Source organism: Elgaria multicarinata, chromosome 3 (genome assembly GCF_023053635.1).
Source record: "Elgaria multicarinata webbii isolate HBS135686 ecotype San Diego chromosome 3, rElgMul1.1.pri, whole genome shotgun sequence".
Lineage (NCBI taxonomy): Eukaryota > Metazoa > Chordata > Lepidosauria > Squamata > Anguidae > Elgaria > Elgaria multicarinata.
This window is the reverse complement of record NC_086173.1, coordinates 149,287,047-149,303,420: the sequence shown is the minus strand read 5'-3', so window position 1 is coordinate 149,303,420 and position 16,374 is coordinate 149,287,047. Positions and strand designations below refer to the sequence as shown.

Here is a 16,374-nt window from a genome sequence, read left to right as displayed (position 1 = left end):
TCTCCTGGAAACTTTGCACCAGCTAGCAGGCCTGGGCAAGCTGGACAGGCTGTGGGAGAGGCTGAAGTCCGATTTCCCACCCAAGCAGAAGGTGGCCGAGCTGGAAAGCCGGCAGAAGACCTTAGAAAACATCGTCTCGGTCCTGAGTCGGGAGCTGGACAGGAGAGAGGAGCCCCCTGGAGTCACTCTCGGAGAAGCCATGGCCAGGATCCTCTACCTGGAGGAGAAGGTAAGAGGTGGTCTTGCAAGCTTGGAAAGACCAACTGTCCACCCTCCTGAAACAATATAATAGGCCACTGCAGTGCTGAGGCACATTTAGAGCAGGGTGGGCAACTTGTGGCCAGTCAGATGTTGCTAGACTGCAGCTCCCATTGTCCCTTACCATTGGTTATGCTGGCTAGGTAGGGTGGCCATATGGAAAGGAGGACTGGGCTCCTGTATCTTTAACTGTTGTATAGAAAAGGCAATTTCAGCAGGTGTCATTGTTATTATTATTATTTATTTATTTATTTATTTATTTATATAGCACCATCTATGTGCATGGTGCTGTACAGCGTAAAACAGTAAATAGCAAGACCCTGATGCATAGGCTTACATTCTATTAAAATCATAGTAGAGCGATAAGGAGGGGAAGAGAATGCAAACAGGCGCTGGGTAGGGTAAAACTAACAGTATAACAATATAAAGTCCAAACAGCATCAAGTTGTAAAAGCTTTAGGAAAAAGAAAAGTTTTTAGCTGAGCTTTAAAAGCTGCGATTGAACTTGTGGATCTCAGATGTTCTAGAAGAGCGTTCCAGGCGTAAGGGGCAGCAGAAGAAAATGGGCGAAGCTGAGCAAGGGAAGTAGAGACCCTTGGGCAGGCTGCAATGCTGAAATTCCCTCATTATCACAACAGTTAAAGCTGCAGGAGCCCTGCCCTCTTTTGTATCTGGTCACTGTAATACAGCTCCTGCAGATTTAACTGTTGTGATGAAGAGGAATTTTCACCAGGTGCTGCATGCATACAAATGGCACTTGCTGAAATGCCCTTTTCAATACTACAGTTAAAGATACAGAAGCCCGGTCCTCCTTTCCATATGGTCACCCTATGGCTAGGGCTGATGGAGATGCAGCCCAACAACATCTAAGGGCGGCATGTTGCCCACCCTGGTCCACACTGACTGGCAGTGGTGTTCCAGGGTTTGGGAAGGGCTCTTCCCCAGCCCCACACAAAGAATCTCAGGGACCTTCTGCCCACAGAGCATGTGCTATGCCAGTGCAGCCACGGCAGAGACAGTCATTCATTTTTATCAATGACCCTCTTCAGACGACACTCTGAGCCAGTGGTTCTCAACCTTCCTGATGCCGCGACCCTTTAATACAGTTCCTCATGTTGTGGTGACCCCCAACCATAAAATTATTTTCGTTCTTCTCTACACGATCCATTGTCATGGGATGGTTTGCTAATGAAAATAATACATAACAGTAGCTTTAATAATACAAAAGATGATACATGACATAGTTCAGTCAATACAGTTTCCTAAGACCATCGGAAATATGTGTTTTCCGATGGTCTTAGGTGACCCCTGTGAAAGGGTCATTCGACCCCCAAAGGGGTCCCGACCCACAGGTTGAGAACCGCTGCTAAGCCCTGTGGTTGAGCGTATTGAGCTAAGCATTATGGCTTAGCGTGTCATATCAACCATTCTTAACCACGGTGGCTACATAACCATGGTTTAAACACGCTCACTAACCATTTGCTGCAAAAGGGTTAGCAGCCTACCCATGGCTTAGCGTGTTGTCTGAATAGGCCCTTTGTATTTTAAGTGTTTGGGTTTTTTTTTTTTAATAAATTGTGTGCACGACCCTGTGATTGGATAACAAGGGGCGGCATAGCATTGGGACAAATAAATAATCAAATCCAGGATTTCTTAATCTCTAGCTAAAAGTGCTTCCTGCTTTTGGTGATTTTTAAGGCAGTTTCCCGGAATATGTTTGCTAGGGTGACCAACTGTCAGGATTTCCCTGGATTTATCCTGGTTTTTGTTCTTTCCATGGTGTCAGGGGGGATTTTCTATCATTTTCAATAATGTCCTGGAATGACACACCTTCCCCTTTAAGGCTGCCATTAGCATGGCAGGAGGGAATGGCATGCTTTCTTGAGGCACATCTTTCCCCCACCCCGAGCTCCAATTGAGGTCTTAAAGGGGAAAGTGGGTCATTCGTGGACATTATAGAAAAGGCCCCAACTGGAGTGGATGGTGGTGGTGCAGAATGAAATCCTTTCCCCTCCTCCACTCCAATCGGGTTCATAAGGTGGCGGGGGAATAACGTACTTTCTGCAGGACTCAGAAAGCTGCTTCCCCACACACACACTAGGTGTCCTCTTTTTTGGTTTCCCAAATATGGTCACCCTAATGTTTGCAGACTGTTGATGTTGTTCTTTGCCAGGGCCGGCCCTAGTATTAGGCGAAGAGAGGCAATCGCCTCAGGCAGAAGATGCTGGGGGACAGCAGCCATGGTTGCTCCTCCCAAGGACAAAGTGGTGTATGCCACATGGCCTGTTCTGGATCTCCTAAGGTAGCCTGGTACCTCAGGTTCAGTGAAAGATGCCATCCCGTAACCAGTGTTAAAGTAAGATTCTGCTGTCAGTCCAGGTAGATGCTGTACATTATCTTGTCCTTTGCTTCAAGCGGCAAAATGTCTTGGCCCAGCCCTGTTCATGGCCATCGATCCTTCTTCCCTTTTGCCCTCCGAGGCCTTGTTCCCACTTGGCTGGACTAGTGGTTATGCTTATTGGCTGTGACGAGTCCTTGTGGTTCTAGAAATAACCGTGCACCACCTCAGCCGGTATCGTAGACGCTTGGGAACGAAAAGATCACAAAGCCATCTTCAATGGCTGTGAAGGAAGCAAATGAAGCCAAGGACTGAGAGGGCAAAAGGAGTAGAAGGGGAAATGACACAGGGAAGCAGCCGCCGCCACTGCTGAGGGAACAAAACAGCTCTGAAAACAGCTCAAGATATTATTTTAAAAAAATGTTTGGCAGTGTATTTTCCCTCCACCCACCCCCTAGTCATTTTTGGCCTCATCACATGTGCTACTTTCAAAATGAATATCATATCCGGGGAACTTTTGCCACAGTCCTCATCTCAACCCATGTTTTAAAATAATATCTTGTACCAAGAGACAGAAAGACGCTATTCTGACCCGGCCCTGGGTTTACCAAGAGGCCTTGAAGTTGCTGCAGCTTCTTTTCTTCCCAAGGGAATTGCTAGGCTTGGGCCCATGAGGGGCCAGGCCCAGAGACTTATTTCCCACAACCCCAGAACTATTTCCCAGAGACCTGAGTGTCCATTGGTGCCAATGGAAGGTTTTTTCTCAGCTTAATTGCCGTGTGAGGGGAGGTTAATTTTCAAGGGGGGGTTGCAGCTGAGAAGAGAAGAGTTAACCCCTCTCCCCACATGCCCCAAACCCTTCTCCCTGCAAGGCAATTAAAGTTAGGGGAAAATCCCTTTGGTGCCAATGTGAAGGGTATCCTAAGCTTAGCTGTGTGTGTGTGTGTGTGTGTGTGTGTGTGTGTGTGTGTAGGGGGTGATTTTCCTTGGTGATCACTGCCACAACACAGGCTCTGAACACCAAGCCCGGCCGTGGCTACTCCCTGCTCAAGCCAAGCACCACCGCTTGATACGCCTGAGGCAAGGGATAAAAACCACCTTCCTCCAAACTATGTGGAGAAAGGGGTTAAATGGAGAAGGATTTCAATATATAAAATAATACACTGTGAGTTATATGTTCTGAGGTGAATTATTGTCAGAGTGGGTGCTAAATTTGTAAACTTCAGATGAAAAATGCCAAACAGACACGTGGGATTTTTGTGGTAGTTAAAAACAAATAATTAAAATTTATTTTAAAAGTTCACAAGCTTTGTTTCAAAATAAAACCTTTAAAAACCTTTTTGAAACCTTTCATCCAATCCTTTCACCCATTCACATACACACTTTCCTTTCTCTCACACAATCACTCTTGAGCTTTTTTTATTATCTGTATTGTTTAATATACATCAACTATGTGCACACCACACTCCAAAGACACCACTCTCTACACTGAACCTCAAATTCTCCAGACCCAAGTACTCTAAACACCAAGAGCTCACACACAGAGAGCCCTGAGAGTACCTAAAAAGTCTCTCCCAATCCCCTCAGTCCTTCCCTTATATATCACTCCTCCCCCTCCCGAGACATTCTAACTCCGCCCACTCAGGCCAACCTTCTAAAAACCACAGACTTACAAACCTCAGACATACATTAGGGAACTGACTTGTGGGGTGCAACGCCACAATCACCGTTATTTATTTATTTATTTATTTATTTATAACATTTGTATCCCACCCTATATCATTAGGATCTCAGGGCGGCGTACGGTTAGGGTTAACCCTCCCCAAATCGCCCCTCTGCATGGCAATTAGGGTTAGAATAAAACTTCTATTAATGCAAGTGGAAAGATTTGCTAGTACAGTGGGAACTCCAAGTAGACAAACCAAGGAAAACATTTCACCTTGCATTAATTCATTACTGCAAAAGATAACAAAAGAGAGTTATAGAGTTAATCAAACTCAAATCAGTTAAATTGTCCCTAACAGTAAATAAGGTTGTATTGAATCCTGTATTTTATCATTCCAATCTAAAATCAAGAGACTCCATTTTTCTATTCAGAGTTTATTTGCTAATCGCCCCCTCTCTGACTCTTCATTGTTAAGTTTCATCATTGAGGCCATATCCCAAACCCTCATACAGCACTCATAGGATCTCTCGAATCCAATATGTGCCTAGAAACATCTCCACTTCTTCTTATGGAACTATAGGATTGCTTTCTCTCAACATCCTGTTCACCTCTGGTTCCATCTCATGCCTGTTTTTCCCTAACCCCTCTGCCCCATTTCTATCCATACTTTCCAGGTGGAGCAGCAAGACTCGCTCTTGGCCCTGAAGGATGTGATGATCAGCAGCTTAGCTTCCCGGATCCACACCCTGGAGCAATCCACGTACGATGGCTGTTTCCTTTGGAAGGTCCCCGAGGTGGGCGTTAGGACTCGGGAGGCGCAAACCAGCAACCGGCCTGCCATTTATTCCCCTCGTGAGTGATCCAAAATGTGGGGTGGAGAGAAACGGGCAGGTGGTTTTGGTTTTGTAAAAAACATCACCCATCAGAACAGACTCGTCTGTACCAAGGGGCTAGTTTAGCAGTGGTCACATTCCTTGGAGAGGTTCAGATTCTGCAATCCAAAAATCCCAAAGCTTGTGACCAACAAAACTGAAATCAGAACAAATGATATACCAACGGCAAATCTGCAGACTTTTAAAGGAGTAAACTTATGATCCCTACAGGCAGTCTGGCGGGGAGGGGGGCATAGGATATTTCGGAATCCTGGATTTGAGGTTGGACTCACCGCTCCAACCTTGGATTCAGAAGTCCGAGCTCCCCACCCCGCCTTCCCATCACAGCCAAGGAGAGAATCGCCCCGGCTGCCTCTCTGAGATCACAAAGGCGACCTTGGAGGGAAGAGAAAGGGGGCATGCTGGTGGGTGGGGTGAGGAGGGCATGGCTTACACGGTATCCCTACGCCTCCCCAGCCTCCTTACCTCCCCATCCCCTTCACTAGACGGGTGAAAAAGCCCATCTAGTTAAACCGCAGAGCAGGAAGATCGCCTCCGCTGCACTTCCTGGTCTGCACTGGAGACTCGTAACATGGTGTCATGTTTTTAAATGGGGTCTACAGGGAAAAGAACAGGTGCTTCAGGATCAGTGCACAAGAAGCCTTACACAGATCCACTGTGCATACGTCAACGATGTAGCCCACAAAAAAACACCACAATTGGGTTTGTGCAATACGTTCCTGAACATGCTGCAAGGCAGTTCAATACAGGCTGCATCTTATACCAGGCCCCATCTTTCATTACCACTCTAGCCCTCTGCGTGTCTCACGGGAGAAGTCAGTATCTTCTTAAAGGTTGTGTTAATTTCCCCCACAATGTCCCTTTATAGCAAGGCTGGGCAGCTTGCGGCCCTCAGATGTTTTGGCCTACAACTCCCATCAGTCCTAACCTGGTAAGGGTTGATGGGAAATGTAGGCCAAAACATTTGGAAGGCCACAGGTTGCTTAGACCCACTTTATAGTGTGAGAGTAAACATTTTAAAAACTTCGCTCACTCTTCAAGTGCAACCACCTTGAACATACCTGGGCCTCCTTGAGTAAATAGGTTCAAGAGGAGACATGGCAAAGTGCCATTTTGTAGCCTTCAAGGGGCCCCAGCTGCACCCACCTTCAATTAAACTTACTCATGGGAAGTGGAAGTAACTGCAAGAGATAGGACATCTTCTTCCCTGCTTCCTCTTCACCTTTTTTTAACATGGGCTTTATACCTTGGTGGGTAGGAGAAGAAAGTATTCAGTATAGGCAGCTAGATAGAATCTCTACCTATAAAGCGGAAAGTATGTGTGTGTCATGTATGCCCTGAAATGTGTACTCACTTCCACATATGGTACTGCCTTAATACTGTTCACCCAGACAGGTCTTCATGTACATGGATAAAAAAAAAAACACTAAAAACTTGAAATTTGGGACTTTAAGGATTTTTAAAGAATTTAATAAAAACTTAGGTTTATGCCTACAACTCCCAGCATTGCTTGGGTGGAACTCCCAGCATGCCTTTGGCGGCCATTGTGATTCCTAAAGTCAGTCAACACAATTCCACATAAAAGGAAACAACCCACATAAATGGGCTGCATCCATTTGCGGTGCCTCCTCCCACCTGCCATCTGTGGTTTTAAAATTGTAACTAGATGCAACAGCGTGTCTTTGAGAGGCCGAACTCTGGACATGCTCAAAGGCATCACTGTTTTATCAGAAACTGAGGGAAGCACATGCACAGCCTTCACCCTTAAGAGGGAAGAAAGGGAAGCACTCTGCAAACAAGCTTGACAAAGTGGGGCAAGTGCCTGGCCCAGTCCCGGCCCTTCAGTACAGGCTCCTGATGGAGCACTTTGTGGGTGAGAAGTGCAGGCTGAGGCAATCCCAGCAGGACTTTGCCAGAATTGTGGGCATCTACTAAGAGCTGAGGACATGGGCACCTGAGGGCTGCCAAAGGCATGCTGGGAGGTGTAGTTCTGGCATATCACTATCCACCCAGAGAGCTTCGGCTGTGGGGCGGTATATAAATGTAATAAAATAAAATAAACAAATAAATAAATCTCTCAGTCCTAACTCAGCCCCCACTTCCCTAACCTTTCGCTGTCTTTGTTCTCCTTCTGACTTTCCCCAACTGCCACTAAACCTTCCACCATTCCATTCTAGCCTCAGCTATCAGTCACTCCTCCATTCACTCTTCTGTTTCAATGGTATAGTCAGGCTTTTACATAAAAATCATGAACTTTATTCAGTAATTCCTGCATCTGTCTTGGAATGTTGTGGTTTAGTTATAACAGGGGAAGGGGGTAACCACAGCATAAAAATTTCTTCAGCAGGAGGTACTGAAAACTGCTTTATGTTATAAACACTATTCATGGACCCATGCAACACCGAGCGTATCAGCTAGTCTACCTATATTCCCAAGAGGCAAGCATTGACAGAAATAAAGAAAGTTGGTTCGGAAGCTACAGCTAACGCAGAATGCAGCAGTCCGGCTGTTGTCAGGAGTTGCCCCTTTTCAGTGTGTAATACCTTTGCTGAAGAAACTGCATCGGCAGCCAATGCACTACCAGGCCTGGTTTAAGATTGTTATTGGTGTATAAATCCCTAAACAACTTGGGATCTGGATAGTTGAGAGCACGCCTTCCCCCATATCAACGTGCCCAATTACTGAGGTCACTGGCTGAGACAGTCCTGGTGGTTCCACATGGACCTGTGATCCCTTTGGAGTCCCTTCAGAGTAGAGATTTTAGCTTAGCGGCTCCCTTTCTGCAGAATTCCCTGCCAGTTGATGTCAGGCAGATGCCAACGTTGTTTTGTTTTCGGTGTCTGCTAGAGACATTTTTTATTTAAACAAGCCTTCCCTGATTGAACAGTCGCACTGTTATTGTATAACTTGATGTAAAACATTGTTATTCTTTTGTATTTTGATCTTTTTGTTTTGTTTTACTGTTCAGTGCTTGGGAATTATTTTTAAATATAGTCATTTATAAATTTTGTAAACAGATAAATAAGCAAGGAAGCATCTACATAACCCTTTAGGATGTTGAAAGCATAGGATGTTCACATAGATTATCTCAGTCATTACGCAGGCTGCAATTTGTACTGGGCTAATCAGTTAGATTATCCATTAAAAAGTTGCAGCCAGTTAATTGGACCCCCAAATTTGCCCACCTCTGTATTAAGGCATGCTTAGTCCTACATTACCTGCCACCAACCTGCATCCCCCTGGTTAACACTTAGTACTAAAACTCACCCCCCTCTACTTCACTTACAAAGGGCAGAAAGGCAGAGAAATGTATGATGTGACATCACTACTCTTGGGCCCTTTTTCACTTAAATGTTACCATGGAGACGCAGGGGGTGGAGATGGGAGTCTGCAGCAGCCATGCATCCCCTTCAGTGCTCAGTTTGGACCTGTCACTGTCCCACTCAAGATAGGATATTAACGAAGTCTGTCCGCCAGAGGGCTCCTTTACGCACCATTCTTACGCCATGTGTTCCCTTCTCTCCTTCATCCCCAAAGCGTTCTACACCTGCCGCTACGGTTACAAACTCTGCCTCAAGCTGTTCCTGAACGGAGACGGGATGGGAGCAGGAACTCATCTCTCTGTCTTCCTGGTTCTGATGAAAGGGGAATATGATTTTCAGCTGAAATGGCCTTTCCGGCATAAGGTAAGGGTGTGTGTGTGTGTGTGTGTGTGTGTGATTTTGTATTGGGTTTATAGGAAAGTCAAATCTGAAGAAGTCCTTCTCCATTTCTGAGGAACATCAGGACAGAATCACATAGAGTTGGAAGGGGGCATTTAGGCCATCAAATGTGGGTAGGGAGACATTTTTCTCCCTCTCCTATAATACTAGAACTCAATAGGGTCATCCCATGAAGCTGATGGGTGGGAGTTTCCGGGCAGTTAAAAGGAAGGACTTCTTCACTCAGTGCATAGTTAAACTATGGAATTCGCTGCCACAAGATGTAGTGATGGCCACCAATTATGATGGCTTTAAAAGGGGGGTGGATAAAGCACTCCTGCTGCTCACACTTTAAACTTCAATCACAGCATCAACTTTTGGGGGCAGACAAATGCTTGAGTCAGGCCTTCTTGAATACAAGCTTCAGAAATGTGCCCCAGACATGACATTATGTGCATGCATAGGTGTGCACAAGGGGGTGCAGGGGGTGCCTGGGCACCCCCTAATGTCTCAAGAAATAAGTGCCGAATTGAGGGGGGCATTGAGTAGGGATCCAGACCTAGTGGGAATGGTCCTCTGGCTGCTCCACTTCACTGGTGAATAACCGCTGCCTCTGAGAAAGCGCCGTTGCTCCTGACAGCAGGAGCAAAAAGGAATTGTTCTGCTGGGAGCCACACTTCAAAGAAGCCAGGAGGGCCCCCGAAGGCTAATATTGCCTCATAAACCCCTCCTCCTTGTAAGCCCCTCCTTCCATGATCAGACAAGCCAAACGCAGAGTAGGGCATCAGTGTCTACAATGCTTAATAAATAAATGAATAAAAATAATGTCCTTTATGATTGAGTATTCAATAAATGTTCCTGGGTGCACACCCTAATGAAATGCGCTGCGCACGCCTATGTGTGCATGGTAGAGGCAACACGTCCGTTGCTTCCATAGATGAAAGGCTCCAGTAAATGTGTGAACCAAGCCTCTTTCTCCTGGGACACTTACGTTCAGCTATCAGGGTTCCTTAATATAGTTACTATTTATTTGACAGCTGTAGTGAATAAATGCCTTCAGTCGTCGTTTTTTTTAAAAAAAAACCAGGTCACCTTCACTCTCCTGGACCAAGTCAATAAGCAACACATCTCCACTTCATTTCGCCCCTTGGAGTCCTCGTCCTCATTTCAGCGCCCCGTGAGTGAAACCAACGTGGCCAGCGGCCTCCCTGAATTCTGCCCCTTGAACGTTCTCCATGCCCCCAGGAATACCTTTATCTGCAATGACACATTAGTCATTCAAGCTGTGGTAGACACAAAGACTTAGACGTATGGTGACTTTCATCCAACTGAACTGGAGGCCATATTGCCCAAAAAACTGTTATTCAGATATACTGATATGGTGTTTTCAAAATGGCTGCCACGAGAGACACTACTGCATTCTTCATGGTCTCGTCTCAAGATAGGCACAACTGAAGAAGACTTCTGGACCCTTTTTCGCCTCTCAAGATGGCTACCCTGAAACAATAGGGATTACTCTGTGATAGCAGAAAAAAATAAACCTAGGGTTTGATCCAGGCATAGTCATGCTTAGAGTAGACCCGTTGATACCTATCAGACCTGTTAGTATGACTGTCTTAAGGCCTTGATTATAATGCACCTACTCTAAGCATGGCTAAGTCTGGATCTAACCCTAAAGTCTGCACTCCAAATATGGCAAGTTTGCATAAACTTACTAATTTATTCAAATAGGTATGTGTAAGAGTTGTATGTGTGTGCAAAATTCAGAATATTCTGTCAAGGACGACAAGGGGGTGTGAATTTACGTTTGCTACCATGTTTCTAGCATTTCAACAGGTAAATTTTTCTCCTCACTGCCTTGCCATGCAAAGAACTGCACCTGTAGGATTTTCTGTCTGTTAAAGATATTGGGAGTGATATTGGGAGATATTGGGAGGAAAGGTGGCAACGTTACTAAATTGGAAAGAGGAGGAGGAGGACAGGACCAGAAGGACACAGAGGTCCAGTTTCCCACTCTCCGAATTGGATGTGAAGAGGCGTACGTCTATATAAGAAGTCATCGTGTATCAATTTGGATGGTTTTAAAAGGGGATTGGGCAAATTCATTGAGGGTAATGATATCAATGGCTACTAGTCCTAATGGCTATATGCTACCTCCACAATCAGAGGCAGTATGCCTACGGACACCAGTTGCTGGGGTACATGAGCGGGAGGGTGGTGTGGCTCTCATGTCCTACTGCAGTTGGTTGGCCACTGTGTGAACGGAGTGCTGGACTAGATGGTGTTTTCACCATCTAGTCCTGATCCAGCAGGGCTCTTCTTACGTTCTTATGAGTTAGACCATTGGCCCTTCTAGCCCATGCTGGATGGGGATGATGGGAGTTCTTGATGAACCCAACTGGAGGGCACCAGGTTGGGGAAGGCCGATCTGGTCTAACACTTTGGGGGCCCTCCTTTTGAGACCAGTGACTGCCCCCAAATTACATTACCAGTCATCAGCCATGAAAATCGAAAAGACTAGCATGGGCTGAAGCATCCTACATGCTTGGACTACAAGGAATGACTGCACCAAAAATGCACAACCCATCCCCACAATTGCGGGAACAACGAATTGCATTTCCATTATACTACTACAATAGGCTCATTGATAGCACCCCTCCCACCAGAGCGGCTGTAGATGGAACCTTTGATTTCCTTGCCCCAGTAATTTTTAGAATTCCTCTGAAGTCAGGGAGGCTAGAACCTTCCTCTTCCCCTCCTACCCCCAGCCACAAGTTCTTAGGAAGCCCAAATTCTGCCAGATTGGTTATGTTAGATATTGGAAGGATCTGGCTGGTGCCTTGCTAATAAATTGGTATAATAAGGTTTGGCAGATAGCCTTAATGGAGAAACTGACCAATAAACTGAGATTGGTAAGAAGAACAAGATCTAAAGACACATTTAATATAGACTGGCATTGCTTCGTGGTATATACAACCTTGTTGGAACAGGAGAATAAAATCCCAAAAGTATTTAAATCCTTTTGGTTGGCATAATGAAAGGTCTCTCTCCCGTGGTGGGTTAATTTATTTTTTTCCTCACGTACAAAGAAAGGAAATGTTTAAGATCTAAGTTATAATAGCATCGCCGATTTCCTGTGATGGGGGAGGGGAGATATATTTATTTTTAACAGTTGTTTAATCTCCATTTCTTTTTTTCTGTATGAAATGTAAAATTTAAAAAAACGGAAGGGAAAAAGAGGAAGCCAAATTCGGCACTACAGTCCTTTCCCCCTTATCCAGAGCACGTACACACATAATATAAACAAAATCTGCTTATAGGCCGTTTAACATAGTGTCTCATTGGGTTGTATTTTATGGTTTTAATTATTGTGAACCGCCCAGAGCGCTTCAGCTATGGGGTGGTACAGAAATATAAATAAATAAATAAATACATTCCACACACACATCCACACGCTCTCTTCATATCACTCTCTCAAATTATCTTTTCCAAACACACATCGAACAAAAGTTTCAGCGGACATTTTGCACCAAGCCTTTTCATAAGGAAGGCCCTCCGATTTCTCACTTTGGAATAGCTTTCAAAATGGGAGGGTGCAGGGGGAGAAATCCAGCAATTTCTACCCAGAGCTAGGCCTGTACAATGCAGGAACATGGGGAAATGCCTTCTACTGAGTCAGTCCGTGGGTCCCTCTAGCCCAGTATTGTCGATACTGACTGGCAGCAATGGGTTTCAGGCAGGAGATTTTCCTGCTCCACCGGGAGATGCCGAGAATCGAACCTGGGACCCTCTGCATGCAAAGCAGGAGCTCTGCCACTGCACTACGGCCCCTCCCCAACTTGTGACCTACCAAGCCGAATAAAGCTCAGCAGCCCATATGCCACAGCCGATAAGATCTCAACAGACATTGGGTTTTTTTCTGGCTACCTGAGATTGCAAGAACCAGGGCAGGGGTGGTAGGTTTAAATACCTGGCGGGTTTCACATACACTCACAGCTCAATCCAACAACACATCCACGTGACTTAAGAATTACCATCTTTTATTTGCTACTTTCAATGGTTAAGGAACCCACAATTCAACACCGTGCATTTCCTAGGGGCAAAAATAATTCCATCCAATTCTAGGCATGATGTTGTGAGTCTGCACATGGTGTTACAACTTCACACCTAGAATCGGATACAATTATTTTTTCCTTTAAAGAAATGAGAGGATAATTGCATTAAAACAGAGGACTAGCTGGCAGGGACCACTGAGTCCACAGGTCTGAAAACTCAGGAACCAAACCAAAGAAGAAGAAGAAACAAAAAGAAGACTCATCAAGATCCGGAGTTGGTTCAGTCCTTTTTTATTGTTATCTTTTAATTGATTCCACAAGGGGTTAAAGAGGCAGTGAGTGAATCTAAAGTCCTACGTCTGTCAGTACGCCTACTCCCCAACAGAGGGCGCTCTACAGCTTTCAAGAACATTCCTACAAACGGCCCCCTAACTACGTTACACAAACACATACATTGGGCCACCGGAGAGGAACCAGTGTCCCTTAAGAATGCATTGTCTTCATCTAGCCGCTCCTCCATGACTGCTCCATCCTTGCGTAGATGCAGAGAGGTTATCTGTTGTGGTGGCAGTGGGAAGCAATTGTATCAAGTCTGGGGTAGGAGAGGAAGCATGGATCTAACTCAACTTCCTGTCCCAAAACTGCAGCACCATAGAGATGGATGTAGCAGACCAAGGGTTGGAGCCAACAGTTGAACGAGCGAGACGTCTCTGTCCCATCCTCCCCACTGCTCCTGAGTGTCCCTCAACCTTCCAGAGAAGATTTAAGGGACACACAGGAGGAAGTGGAAATCCTTTCCATCGGTGATCTCCCTTCCATTGGTGGAGTGACACCACTGGATCCAACCCATATCATACCAGATCACCTTTAAAGGTTCTTCTAGAACCAGTTATTAAGGAAGGGGGAAAGTCTCACGATAAAACGAGTGTAGTACACTAGTGAAGCCTTCCTACATCTGACACGAATGATCAGGTGTTGGGGCTTGCAACTGCACAAACAAGGTTGCCTCCCAAACTCCCATATCCAGAGTAATGCAACTGTCCAGTTCTGTAGCAATGCAATATTAGCCGGCCTGCCAAACCAGTTGAAAACTATGTGTGATACCACACACAGTGGGGTCTCCAACAATATCTTCTGCTCTCCAGTTCAAAGATGCTACTATGAAAAAGTGAGTGAGAGAGAGAGAGAGAGAGAGAGAGAGAGAGAGAGAGAGAGAGAGAGAGAGAGAGAGAAAGAGAAATAGTAGAGCAGGCTTCTTGGGTCAGGCTTCATGATAGACATCCCTTCCGTGTCTTCCAAGATTGCTGCCTACAAATATTTCTCCATACCTGTTTTGATAACCTATCCCAAGAAAACCCATCAACAACAAAGAGAAAGCATGGCCACTCTTTAAATTGCTCATAATGGGCAACAATCAAGAGAGAACCTTGCTAAAACCAAACAATCAAAACAGCAATAGCTGGCTGAAGAGACAGGAGTGTCTGTTTTCCTACTAAGGGGTTTCCTTCAGCATTGGGAACGAGGTAAAAGCCCCTATCTACTCTGGGATAAAAGTCTTTTTGAAAGGATAAAAAGTAGCAAGCAGAGGCAGGAAATAAAGAGATTGGTGGGAAGCCATGGAAGTGAAGACCCAATTTAAAAAAAGAAGAAGAAAAGAATGAGAGAAACGAGAAAGAACAGTATACTTTAAGGCTGACCACCAAATGCACATATTTGGGAGGGAGGGTGGTGTTCTTGCCTCGCGAGACAGCTAAAAAATAAAAAATAAAATAGGGACATCACTCTGCACATAGGAACTGAGAGACAGGGATTCCCCTTCAGGGATTGTGAGAACCTGTATTTTGTGGGGGTTCAAATAGGCACTAGATCTCCAGCTTCTTGTTGATGAGAAGAGAGCAGGAACTGAGAGTCCCACCAAGTTTGGCTACCTCAGTGCAAGCAGCGGGGATAAGGGTGTAGTCCGGAAGTTTCTGGAAGGGCTAAGAGAGGGAAGCAGACAGAAATTTGTTAGTCCTCTTTCCAAACATAAACTCCCTGAAATTTGTCCCTACAGGGACCAAACCACAGCCAGAGATCATGAAAAGTCAGGAAGGATCTCCGTGTTTGCCTCTTGGCAGGGTGAGGCAGACATATAACTCAAGTATAAGCTTTCAGCTAGTACGGACTTTTCTTCCTCCCTCCATGGTGGTTCAGTAAAGGAGATAATTGGGTATAGCGAACAGGGTCCCAAGAAGCCGTGAAGTGGGCAGGGGTTCCCTGTTCTCCCCTCTGTACAGTGAGGTGGAGGAATGAGGCAGTGTCACCTCAACAGTTCCCTTAAGGGGCCTGGCCAGACCTCACGGAAACCGTAAACAGAATCAAAACCTGCCCCCAAAATAGCGCAAAGTGCCAGAACCCCTCTGACGCCCAAACCGATAGCCAAATCTGAGCAAGAGTCGTAAGTCCTGAAAACGAGCAGGGCCGATGAATGATCCCCCAGGGCATTTCTGAGGTGTCATTTCATTCTTCCCATCTTTCCTTCTCTACCATTCTTGAGGATTAATCCCCCACTATTACCTGCACTATTACTCATGGTCTGCAGTGGGCCGACCAGGCGCCCAGAACTCAGGCTTTAAAGCAGCCCCCACCAAATGGCCCGACCGTTTGTGAAGGTCAATGACCAATTGAAAGCATGGGCCAAAAGGTCAAGGCACGAGCCATCGCCCCCCACACAACTGACGGCTTGTGGAGGCCTTTGAATTGGCCTTACGGTGGAATCAGTTACCTAGGGAGGTTGTGGCCTCTCCCACACTACAGGCATTCAAGAGGCAGCTGGACAACCATCTCTCATGGATGCTTTAGGGTGGATTCCTGCAATGAGCAGGGGGTTGGACTCGATGGCCTTGTAGGCCCCTTCCAGCTCTGCTATTCTATGATTCTATGATTCAAGTCGTGCCCTGCACTGAACCCACACGTGTTCCTAGAAACCACAATGCCACCCAAGTACAGACAGTGGTGCCGCTAAGGCTGGACCTTGGGGCCAAAGTCAAGGGCCCCAGGGCCCCCCAAATGACGGCCCAGAGAGCAGCAGCCTGATGAAAGCAGCAGAAGCAAATTCCATTTCATTCCTGAAGTCATGCTGCTGCTACAAATTAAATGAGTTTAAACGATGAAGATGCACGTGCAGAGAGCATCCCTTTCCCCCCCCTTTTTTTTTAAAATCAGGGTCGACAAACAGTGTTTAATTGCTGCTTTTTTTGGTTTTGTTCTAACATATTGAGAATGTAGAAACAGTTGTAAAGCCTGGAATGGCGGGGAAGAGTGGTTGGTCTCACTATGAGGAGACACTGAATGAACTGGGCATGTTTAGCCTTGAGAAGACTGAAGGGAGACATGATAGCACTCTTCAAATACTGGAAAGGTTGTCACGCAGAGGAGGGCCAGGATCTCTTATCCCAGAGTGCAGGACACAGAATAACAGGCT

The 16,374-nt window shown here is 45.8% G+C and overlaps 2 protein-coding genes across 5 annotated transcripts in view; one reads left to right on the top strand and one right to left on the bottom strand.

Annotated features, from left to right (window-relative positions):
• The first annotated feature begins 3 nt into the window (after positions 1–3).
• LOC134396899 (TNF receptor-associated factor 1-like) lies at positions 4–10,425 on the top strand. The gene is made up of 4 exons (XM_063123505.1): positions 4–229; positions 4,937–5,114; positions 8,693–8,841; positions 9,944–10,425. Exons 1-4 carry the CDS (start codon positions 200–202, stop codon positions 10,160–10,162), a joined length of 576 nt encoding a protein of 191 aa, XP_062979575.1. The 5' UTR covers positions 4–199; the 3' UTR covers positions 10,163–10,425.
• Positions 10,426–13,461: 3,036 nt separating this feature from the next.
• DDAH2 (DDAH family member 2, ADMA-independent) overlaps positions 13,462–16,374 on the bottom strand; it is a 32,640-nt gene continuing 29,727 nt past the window's right edge. For 3 of the 4 annotated variants that reach the window (XM_063122319.1, XM_063122320.1, XM_063122321.1), the window contains exon 7: positions 13,462–14,890. In XM_063122319.1, the coding sequence (XP_062978389.1) occupies positions 14,774–14,890 (117 nt within the window). In that variant the 3' untranslated portion in view covers positions 13,462–14,773. The remainder of the gene's footprint in view (positions 14,891–16,374) is intronic. The other variant, XM_063122322.1, reaches the window with a different exon arrangement.

What these genes read in the sequence shown, in the direction of transcription:
- LOC134396899 (XM_063123505.1), top strand. Translation starts at nt 200, where the DNA reads ATGGCCAGGATCCTCTACCTGGAGGAGAAG. An exon ending in GCCTGCCATTTATTCCCCTC is followed by an intron (nt 5,115 to 8,692) that starts GTGAGTGATCCA and finishes TCATCCCCAAAG; the next exon opens with CGTTCTACACCTGCCGCTAC. An exon ending in AATGGCCTTTCCGGCATAAG is followed by an intron (nt 8,842 to 9,943) that starts GTAAGGGTGTGT and finishes AAAAAAAACCAG; the next exon opens with GTCACCTTCACTCTCCTGGA.